The sequence below is a fragment of the Balaenoptera borealis genome (assembly GCF_965194805.1).
Source record: "Balaenoptera borealis genome assembly, chromosome: 1".
Classification (NCBI taxonomy): domain Eukaryota; kingdom Metazoa; phylum Chordata; class Mammalia; order Artiodactyla; family Balaenopteridae; genus Balaenoptera; species Balaenoptera borealis.
The window spans coordinates 38,559,785-38,578,753 of NC_138860.1; the positions used below are offsets into that span (position 1 = coordinate 38,559,785).

General features: G+C 46.9%; 1 protein-coding gene, 1 long non-coding RNA gene and 1 pseudogene across 5 annotated transcripts in view; 1 reads left to right on the forward strand and 2 right to left on the reverse strand.

The window, feature by feature from the left end:
• CAMK1G (calcium/calmodulin dependent protein kinase IG) overlaps positions 1-18,969 on the forward strand; it is a gene marked incomplete at its 5' end in the record, with an annotated part of 30,895 nt that overhangs the window by 4,030 nt on the left and 7,896 nt on the right. The window contains 4 exons of one of the 3 annotated variants that reach the window (XM_082400193.1): positions 6,849-6,969; positions 12,608-12,736; positions 16,401-16,475; positions 18,567-18,705. In XM_082400193.1, coding sequence (XP_082256319.1) covers positions 6,878-6,969; positions 12,608-12,736; positions 16,401-16,475; positions 18,567-18,705 — 435 coding nt within the window. Of the gene's footprint in view, positions 1-569; positions 6,970-12,293; positions 12,737-16,400; positions 16,476-18,566; positions 18,706-18,969 lie in introns of those variants that run through there. The other 2 variants (XM_082400194.1, XM_082400192.1) reach the window with 2 other exon arrangements.
• Positions 11,795-12,262, reverse strand: LOC309632907 (small ribosomal subunit protein eS25 pseudogene; annotated as a pseudogene). Its single transcript has one exon. The product of its transcript is annotated as a small ribosomal subunit protein eS25 pseudogene (transcript).
• LOC309632956 lies at positions 12,915-16,407 on the reverse strand. The gene is made up of 2 exons (XR_014247188.1): positions 14,699-16,407; positions 12,915-14,667 (listed from the first exon to the last, which is right to left on the reverse strand). It is a non-coding gene; the product is annotated as an uncharacterized lncRNA (long non-coding RNA).

Sequence of the window (18,969 nt, forward strand, 5' to 3'; positions counted from 1 at the left end):
GGCAGGTAAAGCGCCCAGCACAGGGATCACCCAGGTGATCAGTCTGAGGCAGCGAATACCTTAGGGTCTTGGAGCAATTCTGCAATTCTGGCTGCGACTACAAAGAATCCCCTTCCAAGAGACCAGCACCTCCCTGACTCCCTGTGCCCCACTCACGCACGCACACGCGGCCAGAACTAAGCTGCCATCCCCGAGTGACGGGGCCCAGCCGCAGCCTGTCAGAGGCAGCGGAGTGAATGGGCTGCAGCATGAATTGGAGGGGGGCAGTGGGCAGCTGTCTGCAAACGGGCTGCGAGCCAGCCCTACAAGTGCTGGTGCATGGCCATGGTCAAGGGCGAGGGGACTGGGGGTGAGCAGCTACCCCCGTGGAAAGCAAGCTGGTGATGGTGCCGGGGAGCTGCACGGATTGTGGATGACTGTCACACCGGTGTCCTGGAGCAGGGGGAGGGGGAGGGGGGGCTGGGCACTCAGAGCTTCTTGCCACAGCCATTCTGAGCTCAGCCCGTCCTTCCTCCTGCTCCCTCTCCCCAGGTGGAGGTCCCTCCTCTCACCTTCCAAGGGGCGCAGTAGAGTGAGCCTCTTGCGTGGGAGTGGGTCTTAAAGGCAGCGTGTGGCAGACACACAGTTAAACTTATGACTCTTGAACCCTGCTTAGAAAGGTACCCCAGTGGAGACCAGCCCATGGAGAAACCCAACCCAGGCAGTGTTAACTCTGTGCTCCAACAGATCTCTGCCTTCTTGGTTGAATAGCAGATAAAGTAGTTGGTTTGCATTTCAGGGCTACATGTATGAAAAATTATACGTCTTCAAACACTTTAGAATCAGAGTGAGATGCGGGTCACACTTGAGAGGCATGTGGCACACACTTGAGAGCCGAGACCAGCTGAGGAAACAGCAGATTCACATCTCCTGCTGTGTGCTCACCCCTATTTAAACTGTTTGTTTTCCCTCCCTCTGCCCAGTGTTTAATCCATGTGCCTATGAAGTGGGCTCACTGCACAGCACTTTAGAGGTTACAGAATGCTTTCATGCCTGTTGATGTATTGGAAGCCCACAGGAATCCTGGGAAATAGACAGAGCAGGGATCATTAGTCCCATTCAGCAGATGAGGAAAATGAGCGCATTAAGAATAATTAACACACCCAGCTCTCTCCGGTGACTCTTATGTGTCGACCCCTCAGCCACCAAACAAAGCAGCACAGAATTCTGGCTTGTCACTGCAGCAGGGTTTGATTAAACTTAAATGTGGGTTTGAGCCTGAAATAAACTGCAGGAGGCAATTGAAAAACGACCTTCCTCAGTGATTTTGGGAACAGAAACTGGCATGCAGAGTTGGCCTTGGAGATGCCAGACTAGGGGGGAGGGCCGGGGATGGAGCCGGTATTCCTGGGAGGGTCTGTCCAGCCAGAAGTCTCCAGGAACCTTTCAGGTCCAGGGCCCGAGCTCTGGCAAGCTGACCAGCCACTTCAGCTGCAGCCTATGAATTGGAAATAGGTTCTGATGGCACACACAGACCCAGCCACGTGCCTGTGCACCAGGAGGAGAGCAGGGCTGTGAGTGATGACAGCAGGCTGCTGGAAATTTCATCTATTGCTCATTTATACAATCACACAACATCAGAGCTGGCCTAGTCCCCACTTTCCCCAGTAGGCTCTGAGCAACCATAGATCCTCTGGATGCTAGTAGGTGTCGCAAAAGAAAAGAATTTACAGTTACAGTCTAGTAAAGTTGAGGGACACTAGGTTAAAGAGCATTAAGCAGGTGTCTTTAGCAGCCCCCAGAGCCTTTAATACGCTAACACGGAACATGAATCTCCAAGAAGGGGCAGTTAGCAAATCTGCTTTGCTTACAGAGAGTCTCCTAGGACTAATATTCTAAAAAACAAATGTCAAGGAACCCTAATCTAGTCCATTTTCCTCTTTTTACTAAGGAGAAAGGTGGAAGCCCAGAGATGTACGGTGATCTGCCTGGGGCTGCACACTTCTTGGTGCCGAGCCAAGACTGGAGCCAGAATTTGACCTCTTTCAAGTGTGCCTCTCAATCCAGAGGATGATGAGAAGTCCAGTACAGGCCAGAGTCCAGGAAACTGTGGGACCCAGGAAAGAAAATGTCCCAGCTTTAGTCTTTAGGCCCCTTTATAACCAAACAATTTATATATTGCCATGATTCTGTGTGTCCCAACCTGGAGACAGGGAGCACGTTCTTATATGCTTATAAGACAACTGATAACCTCCCTCCCAAGACCCACAGCCCTTTCTGAGTCATGCTCTCAAGGAATGGAGAACCCCAGATGTGGTCTTACGGTGGGCTAATTCCTCTGGGGTCAGTAAAGGAGCCACACCTGGTCCCGCAGGAAGGCTCTGAGGCTTGCCCACCATGCCTCCAAATCATTCATGCCTCCTTGCTCAGAAGCCTCAAGTGAGAGCACTGGAGAAGGCTCTTCCCATAGGCAGGGTTGAGAGCCGTTATCTGGAGTTGTAGGCTGCAGGGATGCTACTCGAAGATTCTCCCCTTCCATGTGTCCATCTCCTCTAGTTTACTCGTATCCAGCTTAGGAATCTACTGTGGGTTTGGGAAACATACATTGGATTGGACTGAATTGAACGCCTCTGGATTCAAACATGGTGCCCCCGAGATTCTGGGACGTCTCTTCAGGTAGGGTGACACTCTGAAGCAATTAGCCTTGCTGATTAATTTTTTAAAAGCACCTCAGAGCAGAGTCTTAAGTGGCTATGACTCAAGATAGTAAACTTTGGCTAAAGAGGCCATGTGGACCAGGGCAGGCAGGAGTGAGTGTCCAGAGAGAGGGTCCTGGGCAGGGTGTGGTCATAACATGACTTGGTACCTACGTAATATGGTGATGGCAATGAGGAGGGCCCTGAAGATACATGTCACGTGCCTTCGGGTTCTGCCTGGGGCTAATTGCTGCCCCTGTGACCAGTTGGAGCCTGGGAAGGAGAGAAGGACAGCAACGCTCCGTGAAAGAAGCATGTGAAGCGTGCCTGCCTCCTGGGCTCACAGCCTGAGCATCTCTCCCCAGCAAGTCATAAATAGGCAGGCTGGATGCCACCCGCCTATTCCCAGAAGCTCAGAAAGCGCCACACTCAGGGGTAGCGTCCACCTCAAGACTGTGCAGCCTGCCCTTTAGGAATAACTTTTCCCGCTGTAGTCTCCTCCCCAGCTATGAAATTTTTTCCCAAGAGATCAGGCAGGCCATCTGTCATATGGAAGACCACACAACAGAGCAGGAACTAGGAGCCTGGTGTTGCCCTGTGGGGATTACTTTAGAACCAAGTGAGAGCAATACTGGAGTTTCAACCTTCTCGGAATTTTTCTTTTTCTCTGAAAGGGCCTCAGTTGCAGAAGTTGAGAGAGGAGAGGGAGGATTTTCAGGGAAAGAAGCCAGGCTGCAGCAATAGAACACCCCCACCCCCCACCTCAGAGCCCACAGTTAGACCCCTAGCACAGAGGGCACCGGGGCCCTGAGGTTTCTCCAAGGTCAAGGAGGGGTGGGAATGAAGTGGAGTTTCAGATCAGGGTCCCTGAGCTTTCCATGCAGCTCTGAAGATGGAACTAAATTGTTAGGGCTGAGTGTATGGGAGGAGGGGTGGGCGGGAAAGATGTTTTCTTATAGCCGAGCTTGGGCTAAGAATACTATGTTTTTAAGCTATTTAAGAGCAATGGGAAAGAAGGAACAGTGAGTACAGATCTGCTAATGAGGTGGTGATGCTTCCTGGAAAGTGGACCCATCATTCCGCGGGGGCTTCAGAAGCGGGAGTGATGCATGCCCCACTGATGGGCCTGTGCTGGAAAGAAGGCCCTTGATTGGCTCTTTATTTGGAAAATGGGCATCTACAGCCCAGTTGTTCTGTGGAGGGGAGAGACAGAGAGGGCGTCACTCAAACTAATCCTGTTGATAGGCTCCTTTTAAGGTCCAGCCCCTGGCCCTCATCCCCTACATCCTTCAAGACTTCTCAGCTGTCCTGTGTCTATATAGTAAGAAGCAATTGGTCCAAGCACAGCTCTGATAAGTGGAAGCTGCTAGATTTGGGGCTAAGAATCTGCAGAATAGTATCTGGCTAAAGATAGCCCTCTGTTCTAATATTTCATCTTCCCCAAAGCAATCTCTGCCAGTCAGGGTTCATTTGTCTCCACCTTGTAGACTGTGCCCTCGAAGTTCAAGATCAGCCCACCATTGCATGCCTGGCGAGTCCTCCTCTGGCCGGTGCCTGGGCCCTGAACTGCTGTGGTCCCTCTGGGCTGCCATTCTGCCAAAAGGAACAAATCAACAAATGTGCCTGAAGATACAAGAGTACACCAGATCTACATTCAGCTGTATCGAATGCTGAAGAATGCTTAACATTTCCCACATGTGCTTTTCATAATAATAACCACCAATTATTATATAGCCAGGTTGCACATTTACACACTAGACTAAAATGTACAAAGAAGATGTAGCTTCTTTATTTCCTGTAAAATCTTCCCCATGAATTCCCACCCTACCAGGCAGCAAAAAGGGTACAAAGGGCAACTTTACATTTGAACTTGTCCATTATAGCATCTCAGGTTTAATAAAGAGTCTCGTTTGGCTGATCCAGTATCTTTCAGGAAAACACAGCCTTGAGATGGTCTTTTCTCCTTCTGTTCCATTTTCAAGGTAGCCTTTTATGTTATAAGGTACTTACTTGACCTGTTTGTGGCAGGCGAGAAGGGGGCCCCCATACTATCAGGGACCTCAGATCCCAGTTCTCTGAGAACTCACAGAGGCTGACTAGTGACCTCTGAGGTGTGCCTGGTCCCATCTGGCCCCTGGGGCATCAGGCCGACATCCTCCACTAAAGGCCTGACCCCAGACATTTGCTTCCACATGAGAAGCCCTGATCGTAGCCATCTCTTTTCTGGACCCTGGTTGACAGGAGCCCTAGCAACCGTATATCCCCTCACCAGGGCCGTGGGCAGAGGTGAGCTGGTAAACGTTTAACGTCTGGTTCTTGGGGGATGGGGCGAGGAGTGGAGGAGAAGCCCTGATGGTAGCATTTGCCTGTTCCCATGGTGTAAATACTCCCACTGTTGTCAATTCCAAGCTAACAACATGAAGCCACTGAGCATGGAGTTTGGTCAGCCGTGGGTCCAGCCCCCACAGGCCCTGAGGAACTTCTGGACTCCCTGCAGGTCATGTGACACTGACTCACTCACCTCCCCCATCTGGGCCTGTCCCGTGATGACTGTTAAATGTGTTGAAGTCAGAGTTCCTCCAAGGCTTAGGGTCACCCACCAGGAGAGCCCTGGGGAGCCCACCCATCCATGTCACCGATCTCCCGCATTCCTAGATGGATGTTTACTACAAGCGGGTGAAAGCAAGATGTGTGTTTCTGACAACTACACCCTCTGTCTCCCCATCTCCTTCTCAGGATCCACTTGGGCCAAAATCGTCAGTCTTTCCACACCTCTTCCTCCTAGCAAGGACCATCCTTGTGTCACATTCTTCTTATTTCCAGGGTCTTAGGCCTCACAGTTGTCACTTAAAGGCAGAAAAGGTTTCCCCCTGTATCACAGAACCTATTTTATGATGTGAGTCCTCCCCTGACCTTCATCTAAATAAGACCCTTCCTGATTATCCCTCTAACAAGCTCGGGTTTTGTTCTTTTATGATCTACCCACACTTTGTCACTGTATACATGTTAGCTGACTTGTTCGCTTACTGACCCCTCCAGCCTCCTGGACCTAGGAAGGCAGAGCCATCACCTGTGTTCTTCACCTGACCGCCGGGTTATACACTAAGTACCATAAGCAATTTTACCTTGCAATGAAATGTAACAGGAACTCATTTGTCTAAAAACGTATTGAAAAACATTAATTAAGACACTAGAACTAGGTGTCAGGAGGCTAGAATGCAGTGTGATACAGTGAGGGATGCATAGCTTCTGTTCCTAGTCTTGACTAAGAAATCTAGACTGTAAACAATTAGCTCTATAACCTTGGCTAGATTATCTGATCTTCAGATAATCATTCTGAATCATCCTTATAAAAGATTTGAGATCTGCTCTATCTACCTCACTAGAAGCTAAGACCACTTTTCTGGTTCCTCATTTCTCATTACATCAATCAGAGTCCCAACAGGAAGCAGATGACATACATCGATCGACAAGGAGAGTATACCGAAGGTATTATTTAGAGGGATACAGTCAGGGTACATACAGCCCCTGGCACATCATAGGTGTTGACTGTTGAATACATATGGTATTGAGAGAACTCATACAAGCTCAGGACACAATTCAATTCAGATTTTAACGATTAACTGTTTTTCCAGCACTGTGCTAAATGTCATGGGAGTTGCAAAGGAAACACAATGCTCATTCATCTAATATTCATTCATTTAACCCATAAGTTAAGAACAGTAATGACTGGAGGTGGCGTCAGAGCTGTGATAATAGAAAGAAGGGCGGCTGACCCGGTAGTCTGAATAAATACCTGGGCGATCACTTGGTATCTTAAGAAACAGCCCAGATGCCTTCAAGGTGGATAGTCCCATGTTAATCATTCGTGTATGTCTTATTGCCCTTACGTATGTTTGTACAAAGCGGATTTTCCACTACTAGACTCTAAACTCCATGAACATGGGGCAAGCACAATGGACATGCAGTAGACGGTCAATAAAATTTGTCATGGTAGTTTCAAAAGCAAGTGGAGAGAATAAGTCTTATTTTTGCCAATTACCCAGGTTTTGCTCCCAGTCTTTCCTTCCAGTTGTTACATGCAGGATGTATTTTAGATTCTTTTTACAACTTGTTCTCATCCTATTGGAGGAATTATCTGATCAGACCCTTTCTTTCCTTCCTCAAACCAAGCATCCCCAGAAGCTTCAACTCTGGAGGCAATGGGTCGGAAGGAAGAAGATGACTGCAGTTCCTGGAAGAAACAGACCACCAACATCCGGAAAACGTTCATCTTCATGGAAGTGCTGGGATCGTGAGTCCTGGGGCTGAGGATAGGGTGGCTGGACTGCCTGCTGTGGGAAGTCAGAAAAGAGTCATCCTGGACCAGCAGAGAATGATAAACTGGGCTGAGGCTGCTGTAACACTATCTCAATAGCTCTCAGGGAATAGAGTAGGGGTTTCAGGGGGTAGATTAGGGAAAGGCACCTTGGGGTAATACAGAGAACAATCCAGCCCTTTCCCCAGGGTTCTACCTCCTTACTCCCAGAGGCCCCCGCCCTGCTTCCAGATCTGTGACAACTTGTGAGTCCTGCCCTGGTTGCAGGAAAGAGGAGTTCTGAAACATCTCTGGAGACACAGTGACCCTAGAACCTTCCTGGGCCTCCTCACCCAGCTTCCTCATTTCCCCCCTGCAGCGAACAGGTCAAACCCACTGTCTGCTATAGATAGAAAAAGGAGCTTCTGAGGCTTGGAGCGTGGATGGGTTACACACACCTGAATCGGCTACCACCACCACCATCCTCCCTGCTCCATATTTAAGTATCATGTTGGAAAAATAAAGTCACGCTGTAGCCAAACTCCTACCAGCCTCTGGGGTGTCTGTTCCTTCCCCCTTGACAATGATTACATGGCTGGTGGAGCAGAGACAGCTTGTCTGGAACTGACTCTCCGCTTAGTCCTACCCCCTCCTCCGAGAGGTCACAGCCTCTGACGCAGGCTGGCACCCACTCCAGGCCACCGGTTCCCAGGGCCTCAGAACCCAAGCTGGTCAGTTAATTAGTCTGGGCTAATTGGGCCGGGGACATGAGGGGCCCTTAGTGGGCTGTCCACTCAAGCCAGCTTTCCCTTTAGCCAAATTGGCTAAGTTTAGCCCCCTCCGCCTGGCTAGGAGGCAGTGACCTCAGGCAGCGACAGCTGCCTACACTCTCGCTGCAGCCGTAAAGGAGCCAGCTCAGCCCTGATAGGAGGCATCTGAGCCCTCCCATCCCAGACGAGGGTGACACTCAGCACGCAGGAGGATGTCAGCGGCCGCCCTGGTCATCAGAGCCTCCACCCTCCATGGAGGGCCATTGCCAAGACGGGGTGGGCTAGAGAGGGGGTTTTGGGCAGGAGAGAGAGACAACGCTCATGAGTGAATCCGAAATGATTTGCTAAGCAGCCCAAAAATCCAGAGAAAGAGAGAGAAATAAGCCCAGGTTGACAAGAACGTATTCACCCTCTGCTCAGATTTGTGCTATAGGATTGTGAGAGGCAGCACATGCCACCCTTACAGAGTTCAGTGAGGTCTGCCAAGCAGCTTCTAAACCCAGGAGGACATTGGAGCCACCTGGGGAGCTTATGCCTCTAACTTTTAGCTGTGAAAATGTCTAAGTAAAGAAAAGGTGAAATAATAGTACAGTGAACTCCGATATACCCACCACCTAAATTCCATAGTGGTTGACATTTTACTAATTTGTTTTACATACACACACACACATACACACTCACACACACTGCATTGAACAATTTGTAAACAACTTGCGAACATCATGGCACAACACCTCTGAGTCGCCTGTCGACCCTGCCTAAGAATGAGGGCATTTTCTTCTATGTTCACAAATATCATTGTCACACTCAAGAAAATGAATAATTCTCTAAAATCATTTTAGTCTAGGGAATTTTGAGAAATACAGGTTCCTGGTCCCAGACTACTAAGCTGGAATTTAAGGGGCTAGGACCCAGTGGCCAGGCATCTATGTATATATTTTTAAAATTATTTATTTATTTATTTTTGGCTGTGTTGTGTCTTCGTTGCTGCGTGCGGGCTTTCTCTAGTTGCGGTGAGCAGGGGCTACTCTTCGTTGCGGTGCGCATGCTTCTTATTACAGTGGCTTCTCTTATTGCGGAGCACGGGCTCTAGGTGTGTGGGCTTCAGTAGTTGTGGCACATGGGCTCAGAAGTTGTGGCTTGCAGGCTTAGTTGCTCTGCGGCATATGGGATCTTCCTGGACCAGGGATCAAACCTGTGTCCCCTGCATTGGCAGGCGGATTCTTAACCACTGTGCCACCAGGGAAGTCCCAGGCATCTATATTTTAAGTGTTGCTGGTGGCTCTAATGTACCCAGCCCAGCACTAATTTGAGGGAAGCAGGTGGACAAGACAGGGCAAGTCACAGCTGTTGCAGCAGCTAAGGCTGAACAAAAGCTAAGAAGAAGTCACCTCTGTGATGCTCAGGATGGGGACGGGCAGCCCCAGGCTGCAGACTCCACAGAGTTACCCAGGTGAGGTGCTCTCCACAGAGGGGGCAGCTAGACAGAGCTGATTCCCCTGTTCAGGAAGCACCAGAATCCCATGACAAAGGCCCCTTTCCTCTAGTCCTCAGCTCCTCTGGAACAACCCACCAGGGAAAACAGGCTTTTGTGAAATCTGCCCAGATTCCACCCACAATTCCAGGGCCCTGGGCAGCTGTAGGGACACTGGGCAAAACTCATCCATTACAGAGGGTACACCACCCAAGTCCCAGGCCTCGTCCTTTCACTGCCAAGGAAGAGATTTTTCTTCTTGGTTCCTCCCTTCCTCCTCCATCACCCAGGCTCCCAGCAAGAGCAGAGAGCTATTCAGAGCAGGAAACACAAATCAAGATCTATTGCAGCAAGCGCTTGCTCTTGGCTCTGAAGCCTCTGCCCATCTTGCCTTCTGACCCAAGCAACCTTGGCCACTCAAAACTAGCTCTCTGATCCCCAGTCTGACAGATGGCACAATTAAGTCTTCTAATCCCTCTCCCCCGCCCCTGCCACACACACACACACACACACGCGCATGTGCACACACCATACCTCCCACCCCCCCACCACACACACACACACACACACACACACACCACACCTCCCACCTCCCCACACACACACACAATGCGTAAGGCAGCCTGAGCCAAAAGAGCAGTAATTACCACAACATTGCACAACCCTAGGAGATACCACACACTGCAGGATCCCCCAGGAAGGTTTGATCTCATCTTACAAGTGGACCCAGAGTGGGTGTCAGCTTTGAAATCAGGGGACCATCCATGTGTGGTTCTAAAGATAAAGGTGAAAAGGGAGAAATCTGAAGGTGGACCCAAGAACATCACGGGCGGAAGGAACCTTTAAGGCCATGTGGTTCAACTCTCCTTTTACAATAAGGAAAGCGGGGTCTCAAGATGAGTAGAACACACAGACAATCCCAGTCCAAATGTCCTACCCATCCATCCACCCGTCCACCCATCCACCCATCCATCCATCACACAAACACTGACTATTTTCCATATGCTGCCAGGCACGGGACCTGGTGCCCATCCACATTTGTCTTCCCTCATTCCCTGCCTCACACTCTAGCAAAAGGGGCTGGATTACCCGAGGCAGCCCTGCCTCTCCCTGCTGTTTTGCACCTCTAGGCTTTTTCTCATGCTTCTTCCCCACCCCCACCTGAAACATCACTTCCAACTTGTTTTTTCCCTAGGCTAACTTTCATTGATCCCTTAAAACTGAGCTCAGTGTGTTCTTAAGTCAGAGGGCCACAAATGATGTGCTTCTCCGCCATCCCAAGTGGTCAGTTTGGACACATTAGGGAAAAGCTCCCTTTTCTCTAGCTTGCTGTCCAGAGCAAAAATGTTCTTATAATTATTGTATGAAAAGGCACAGTGGCTCCAAGGTGATGGCATCTGCTGGAATTGTACAGTGTGTAACCCGCCCAACCATAGCAGAGGCCCTGTCTTAAGCGTCCATTTTCTGTGGTCTCATAATATTTCCCGCTCATCTGTGTCTCTTACACTAGATTCTAAGCTAGACCAAAACTAATCCCAGTGCCTAACACGTAGAGGTTCTGTCAGCTCAACGAGCATTCACGTAATGCCTAATAACATTTTTCAAAGTGAATGTTAATTGCTCATTTGTCTGCGCTCTTCACTAATTTACAGGCTCCTTGAGAGCAGAAACACTTCCCTTTTTATCTCTAGTGTCTAAGATTCAGTAGGTGCTCAATAAATCTTGATTAGAGGGATGAGTGAATGAATGAATAGAGCAAGCTCTGAAGTCTCTAATTAACTCAGTTCCAAGTGCAGCTGCGGGAAACAGGAAACACCAAGTATTTTCTAATGCAGATTCTGAATGTCCTTACACAAGCTTGATTGCTATTGGGGTTTCATGCTAAAATCCCCAGATGGCAGGGGAGAGGATGGCTCAGCTATTTCCTCACCTAAACTCTATCGCCTGTTGTTACGATCAGGTGTTCTCCCTACTGGTGTTCAAATAATAATAGTACTAATAAGAATAATAGTATCTAGCACATGTAGTTTACTAGATCTCAGGAAAACTTTTATGCACTTATATCTATAACTCAAGTACTCTTCTAAACAACCCTATGAATCAGATACTATTGACATTCTCACTTTTCAGATGAAGAAACTGTGCATATGGAAGTTAAGTGACTTGTTACCCAAAAAGCTGAGGTTCTAACGTCGGCCATCAGGCTCCAGCATCACCTATTTGCTAACTGCTGTTATGGCCTTGTCTCCAGAGGACCCCCTTGAACCAAGAAGCCTGCAATTTGGAATCCTACCCTGTGTTCCCATTGGGTTCCATCCTTTCTGTCTTCAGACAGCCTGCCCAGAGCTGCTGAGTTCCGTTTTGTCCTCACAGATCCTACTGAGCCAGAAGATGCTCACCTCCCTTGCCGCTAATCATTTGTTCAGGGCAATCATCACTACCTAAAACAGATACAAGAGACTTTTTTCTCTCACTGTCAGAGCCCTGTCTCCCAGTGCTACTTCCTACTGCCACACAGTGACCACACAGCACACCACGTTGGGAGAAGCCAAGTAAATTGACTCTGCAGTGGCCTCTCTTTTTTTTTGATTTAATAAAGTTTTATTTTTCAAAATGTACAGTTGGTGGGATCTGTTCATGCATCTTCACCAGCAGCTGGGGCATCTCAACCCTTGGTATTTCTGGTGTAAATTACTTGAGCTCTATGCTTTGAAACCAGCTTAAAAATCCTTTACTAAGGAGCTCCTGAAGGGCTGCCCTGGCCAGGGAACCAGGAAGCTTCAGTCTCTCAGAGATCACAGCTGGGGTTATAAGCTTCCAGTTGGGAACTTCTTTACAGAGTTTGTCATATGTCGCTTTGTCAGACAAGACTAGGTTATTGAGCTTGTCCCGAACTTTGCCTTTGGACCACTTCTTCTTTTTGGCCTTGCCCCCAGATTTGTTCACTGGGCCTCTGTCTTTCCTGGCCAACTTTCCAGCATCTTTCTTCTTCTTGTCATCCTTGGGCAGCATGGGGAAGCCGCGAGAGCAAGTGCTATCACTGCCGCCTCGCTAAGATCAGCAGTGGCCTCTCTTTAATGGGTTTGCCAAGTGGAGAAATCTCCAGAGCTAAAGCAGTTTCTGGGCATCATTCCCAAATTATGGAACTAGGCAAGAGCAGCCGCCTAGACCCTGAGTCTGTAATAGAATATTTTCTTTCCCACGTGATAGGTGAAAGAAAGCACACAAGGGCATGTCAGGTGGGGTCTGCCATGGATATGGCTCCTCGGGGGGCCCACAATGACAATGAAACGAATTACCCGTCACACCTTCTTTCATCTACCCATTTTGCCTCCAGCAATGCTCTCTACCGGCCAGTACTAATTTCTATCTCTTGGTGTCTTCTACTCAGAGGAGCTTTTTCAGAAGTTTTCCTGGTGAAGCAAAGGGTAACTGGGAAGCTCTTTGCCCTGAAGTGCATCAAAAAGTCGCCTGCCTTCCGGGACAGCAGCCTGGAGAATGAGATCGCCGTGTTGAAAAAGTGAGTGGGTCCTAGGGTTGGTCGAGTGCAACAGTGGGATCACAACATTTCCTTCACAAATTACCTTCGAGAAGGACTGGGGCTGAATTTCCACACCCAAAAGTATTACTCCCTTCGATTGAGCTAATAGGTCAGTTTGATCCATCAGCTATATTAGCCAGACAGCCATCTTGGCTGATTTTCTTTTTTTTTTTTTCCAGCAAATTAACTAGTGATCAACTGATAGCAGAGTTGGTTTGTGTACATAAACCACAGGGTAATTAGCTCAAAGGACCAAAAATCAATTGAGGGCCAACACCAGGAAGAATCAATAATTCAGGAAGCAGCACAAGATTTGGAAATACGCCTCAGTTTCTTCCAAAGCAAATGCAGGTTCAGCACCCCAACTATCATGAGGGAGCTGACACTAACAAATCATCAAATGTTTAGAGCGGGACTCATAAAACAAACCCTTGTGGAACCCCTGTGGTGAGCCAAAAGTTTATTAGGCATCAAGACCACAAGGATGAAACCAATAAAATTCCTTACCCTCAGGAGCTCGCATTTTGTGAACAGAGTCAAAGGTGCCCATAAGTAGCACCAGTCCCATTGGATGTGAGCCACACAGCAAAAGGCAGAGTTCAGAGGAGACAGAGATTCAGGTTGCCTATATGTGTGTTTTCACTACTATGTGTTTTAGGTACATTTTCAAAGACAGACCTTAATGGATGAGTAGAATTTTGTGGAGGCAGGAGGGGCAGTACAGAAAGGGAAGTCCAGCCAAGAGTAGCATAAACTTTAACATAGAATCATGGACGGGCAAGGGATGTTAGGGGAGAGTTAGAATTGGAAGCCCCTGAACTGAGAGTGAGTACCGTCAAGGGACAGGAGATGAAACTAAAATGGTCAAGTGGAATCTGATAATAAAGGGTCTTAGATGCCATGATAAAGAATGTTGACTTTATTCTGTGGGCAAAGAAAAGTCATCAAAGGATTTTAAGTCAAAAGTCCCATGATCAGATTTATATTTTAGAGCCATCCCTCTTAAGCATGGTGGTGGAGGATGGATTGGAGGATTCCAGCCTAGAGGACAGGAGACCAATTGCCAGACTTTCTCAATAATCAAGGCAAGGGATGAGGATGCAAGCAAGGGTAATGGCAAGATCACATGGTGGCAAGAAGACTGGGTTCAAGAAATGTTTCAGAGAGAGAAGTGATTAGGTTTGGGGGTTGGCTGGTAGGAGTGTAAAAAAGAAAAGCATTAAAAAGACCCTGATAAAGTAGGATCTCAAAGAGATATTTGTACACCCACGTTCATAGCAGCATTATTCATAATAACTAAACCATGGAAGCAACTCAAGTGTCCAGCAGTGGATGGACGGATAAGCAAAATGTGGATATACATGCAATGGAATATTGTTCAGTCTTAAAAAGGAAGGAGATTCTGCAGTATGTTTGCAACATGGATGAACCTTGGGGACATTATGCTAAATGAAATTAGCCAGTCAGAAAAAGAGACATACTGTATGATCCCACTTATATGAGGTACTTAGAATAGTCAAAATCATAAAGACAGAAAGTAGACTGGTGGTTACCAGGGGCTGGGGGCAAGGAATACTGGGGAGTTATTGTTTAATGGGCATAGAGCTTCAGTTTCACAAGATGAAAACAGTTATGGGGATGGACAGAGGTGATTTTTGCACGACAATGTGAACGTATTTGATACTGCTGAACTGTACACTTAAAAAATGGTTAAGATGGGGAAAAAAATGTTTATCATGAAATATATCAAAGTGTAAATAAAATACATATGTATAATTTAAAAAAATAAGTCCCTGAGATTGAGCTGTTATGTGTACAGTCATATCATTGCTTGGAATAGCAAATGAAAAGGATGTGTAGGCTGAGAGGAAATAGAAATTGGTTGCAGTATATTGAATATAAATATCCACCTACTTCTACATATATTGAATAAATATCCACCTATCTCTACATAGAGGTAGGTGTCTGGTAGGATGTTAGAGATGTAGGTCTGGGCTTCAGGGAGATTAGGGTAGAGACTGTAAACTCGTTGAGAGCAAGGACTAAGATGGTCTTTCTTATCATTGCATTGTATCAACAGTCCCTAACAGCATAGGTGCTCAATAAATATTTGTTCAGTGAGTAAATCATCGATAAATTACTGTTAGCATCTTCAGATTATAAATGTAGTTGAATCCATTATGTAGCCACTGCATGGGGTCTGTATTTTTTTTAAATATCTTAAAGATGTTAGCTACTATTGATTATGTGTTTTCTATTTCCCTAGACACTGTACTAAGCATTTTACACGTCTTATCTCTTTTCATCCTGATATAATTCTATGGGAAAGACGTACTTTACAGACAAGGAAAGCGAGGCTTAGAAGATTTGAGTAAACCAGCCAAGGTTACCCAGCTAGTAAGTGCCTGAGTCAGACCTGAACTCAGGTCCAACTGACTCCGAGTCTAAGTTAACTCTTGTGCTGCACAGCCTTGAGTAAAACTTCTTAGAGACTTTTCTCCTGGATGGGCATGCACAGAGATGCTGCCTAGAAACCAACCCCATAGCTAGTATGATTATTCTGCTTGCCTCAGCCTCTGAGTAATCCCAGACAAAGGTAATCTAGGGCAGGGTTTCTTGACCTCAGTGCTATTGACATTTTTTTTTTTTAATATCTTTATTGGAGTATAATTGCTTTTCAATGTTGTGTTAGTTTCCTCTGTACAACAAAGTGAATCAGCTATATGTAAACATATATCCTCATATCCCCTCCCTCTTGCGTCTCCCTCCCACCCTCCCTATCCCACACCTCTAGGTGGTCACAAAGCTTCGAGCTGATCTCCCTGTGCTATGCAGCTGCTTCCCACTAGCCATCCATTTTACATTTGGTAGTGTATATATGTCAGTGCTACTCTCTTACTTTGCTCGACATGTTAAACCAGCTAATCTTTGTTGTGTTGAGGGCTCTCCTGAGCATTGTAGGATGTTTAGCAACATTCCTGTCTCTACCCACTAAATGCCAGGAGCACTTCTCCCCTCCCCAATCGTGACAATCAAAAATGTCACTAGATATTGTCAAAGATCCCCTTAGGGACAAAAGAGCCCCTGCTTAAGAATCACTGATCTAAGGCATCCCACTGAACTGACCCTCAAAATGGGCATCTGTCTTACTTCTCACAATATCCTGGAACAATAATTTTGCAGCACTTCCTCCGTGGTTACCCATGAGGAGGCTTAGCTAACCAAAATCCCACCCGTTGAGGGATCACACTTCACGCGATGTTTCTGAAGGAGACCTGCATACCCATTTTGTAGAATAACCTAGTGATCGATGCTCCCCTAGCCTCCCTCAGTTCTTTTAACTTTCTCTTTTGGTAAAGTTTAAAGAGATTCCTGGAGTAACAATGAATTATTTGTTCCCTGAAGGCACGAGGATCAATTACCCATTCAAAAATATGAACTGAACACCATTCTGGGAATCTTTTCTCTGGAATTTCTTTGTGACTGCCTACTTATTAGGAAGGCTTCACAAGGACCTTATCTTCCTAAACATTGTCAGCAATAGTCTCTGAAAGAAATAAAAGTCCAGCTGGGCTAGATCTGCATTCTTTGTCTGGACAACCTGAACCATATACCTTTCTCCATTACCCTTACTCTTCCTCAGGATCAAGCATGAAAACATCGTGACCTTGGAGGACATTTATGAGAGCACCACTCACTACTACCTGGTCATGCAGCTGTAAGTAGAAGGTGACCTGCTTCTCCACACATGTCTTGCGGGGCCTTAGGGGACTAGAAGAGGTTGGTCGGTGATGAGGGAAGGACGGTGGTTAAAAGACAAATCAAGAATTAGTGCAAGAGACCCTGAAATGCCAAGAGTTCCTTCTGGTCATGGATGTGTTCTGAGTGGGCCGAGGGGTAAAACTAGGCCTGATGATTGAGTTGGTATGTACCAATGTAACCTTACCACTCGTTAAAATATTTCCTACTGGTCAGCAAATAGCTGTGGCCCTAACCTGTCCATCCTACCCTGCTTCCCTATACCCCAAACTTTCTGGACCTCCCCACAACCCTACAATTGAAGGAGTAATGCCTGACATAGCAGGAGGCCTCCAGAACCCTTCTCTGCACCATAGCTTGAGTCCATTTTGACCAGTCAGTCTATGTTCTCTTAACCGGGCATTAAATATTTTAACATCCTCCAGGGTAAAATTACCATGGGAGGAGAAGCCAGAGGTAGAGCAATATCAATTCAATAGAAAGAAGACTTTCTCAAAAGAGAGGCACCCAATATTAACAATAAGCTGATATTGTGTGTGTACCCACGTGTAGGACAGATATGGTACCCCATTAGAAAGCTGTCCATGTCACTGTCATATCCAAATAAGAGCGATGCCTGAGAGTGACTGCTGTAGGGCTGGTCAGTGCTCCTGAGGGCTCAGCCTTAGGCTCAGAGATGCTTCTGTGTATAAAGTACACACACACACACACTCACACGCACATCACCCGGCAATCTCAGCACAGCTGGATGCAATGTTTTTGACTGATAGGCTGATTCCTCAGAAAGTTTAATGAGCTAACTCAGGCTATTAACTCCTGGGCTCACCTGAGGCCCAGTGAATAGTGGTAGCAAGCAGTCAAGGGAGTGAGCTTGGAGGGGCCCAGAGCAGCACTAACAAGTAAGCAGGGACCATGTGTCACCTTAATGAGGCCAAGTCAACAGAATTAGCACACAGTCATCCAGGTAGGAAGGTGGGCAGGTTTAGATGTCACCAAAGTATGTCAAGCCTCCTAGAGCACCAGCACCAGGACCCAGGCCAGTCTGAGTCAGGAATTCATACCTGTGTACAAAGAGTATCTTTCTCATAGGCCTCTAGCTCCCATAGCAGAGCCCAGAGCTTCAGGACAGAAACAAAAGGAGTAGGATGGTGTGCATTTTGATTAGAGAAATTCTACTTCCTTATTGCTGCATGGTGCTGTCATGTGTGCATACTCACAACCAGTGTCACTTGCAGAAACTACAGGGAATCAGGTTGCATCATAATATATGGAAATAGTAAGAAAGTGACAAAAAATAAAACAGTCTGTCTTAGGAGGGAGTGAGTTCTCTGCCACTGATGTGTTCCAGTACTGTCTAGAAAACTTGGCAAAAATAGTGGAGAGAACATTCAGGACATGGGGGTTGGACCTGACCTTAAAGCTCCCCTGAATCCTCAGATACCATACCATGTGAGCCTAAAAACACTATTACTATCAGAGTCACTATATGACTCTACCTATAATTTCAGCTTTAGGTAGCTCAACTTTCCAAAATGAGGAAAGAAATCCTGGCATAAGGCCAGTTAGCCTCATCTGCACTTCCTTCTCTTTCCTACTTTGTCTGATTTTAGCTTCACCTCTCCCTTGCATCATGGCTTCCTGTGTCCTAGGCCAGGAAAGAAAGCAGCTAAGAAATGTGTCCACAGGAAGCAATCATTGACTTCCTTTTTTTTTTTTTTTTTTTGACGTATAGTTGATTTACAATGTTGTGTTAGTTGATTATTGGCTTCTTGCAAAACCCTAACCAGAGGCATTTTGCATTTTACAAAAGAGTTCCCAGGGAGAGGTCAATGGTTGGCCCAAATAAATGACTCCCTAGTGACATCATTCCAGGTACCCAAAGAATGTGTTCTGAGGTTGGAGTAGTTCTCCCTGCACCCCTTGAATCACAGTCTGTGGGCACTTGCCTGTTCCACCACAGCTGTGTCCCCAGGGCTACAGAACAAATGAATTCATGTCCCTTTGACCTGAAATAAGTACTGGATTCCCGCACTTGCCCCTGTGCCCACAGTGTTTCTGGTGGGGAGCTCTTTGACCGGATTCTGGAACGGGGTGTCTACACAGAGAAGGATGCCAGCCTGGTGATCCAGCAGGTGTTGTCAGCAGTGAAATACCTCCACGAGAATGGCATCGTCCACAGAGACTTAAAGGTGCCAAGGCGGGGCCCTCAGTGGGAAACAGGGAATGACCCTTTAGGAAGCTGCATGAGTCATGGGAAGTCTAAGCTCTGTAAAATGAGAGGGTTAGACTAGCTCATCCCTCAGATTCTAAAACAAATCTTGGGTGACTGAACAATCATTGTTCATTTGCACCTCAGCCTTTTCCTGAACTTTTTACTAAGCCTCACCCTACTAAGATACCAAAATAATCCACACATTTCTTGAATTTAGCCACAGTCAAATTTAATAAATACT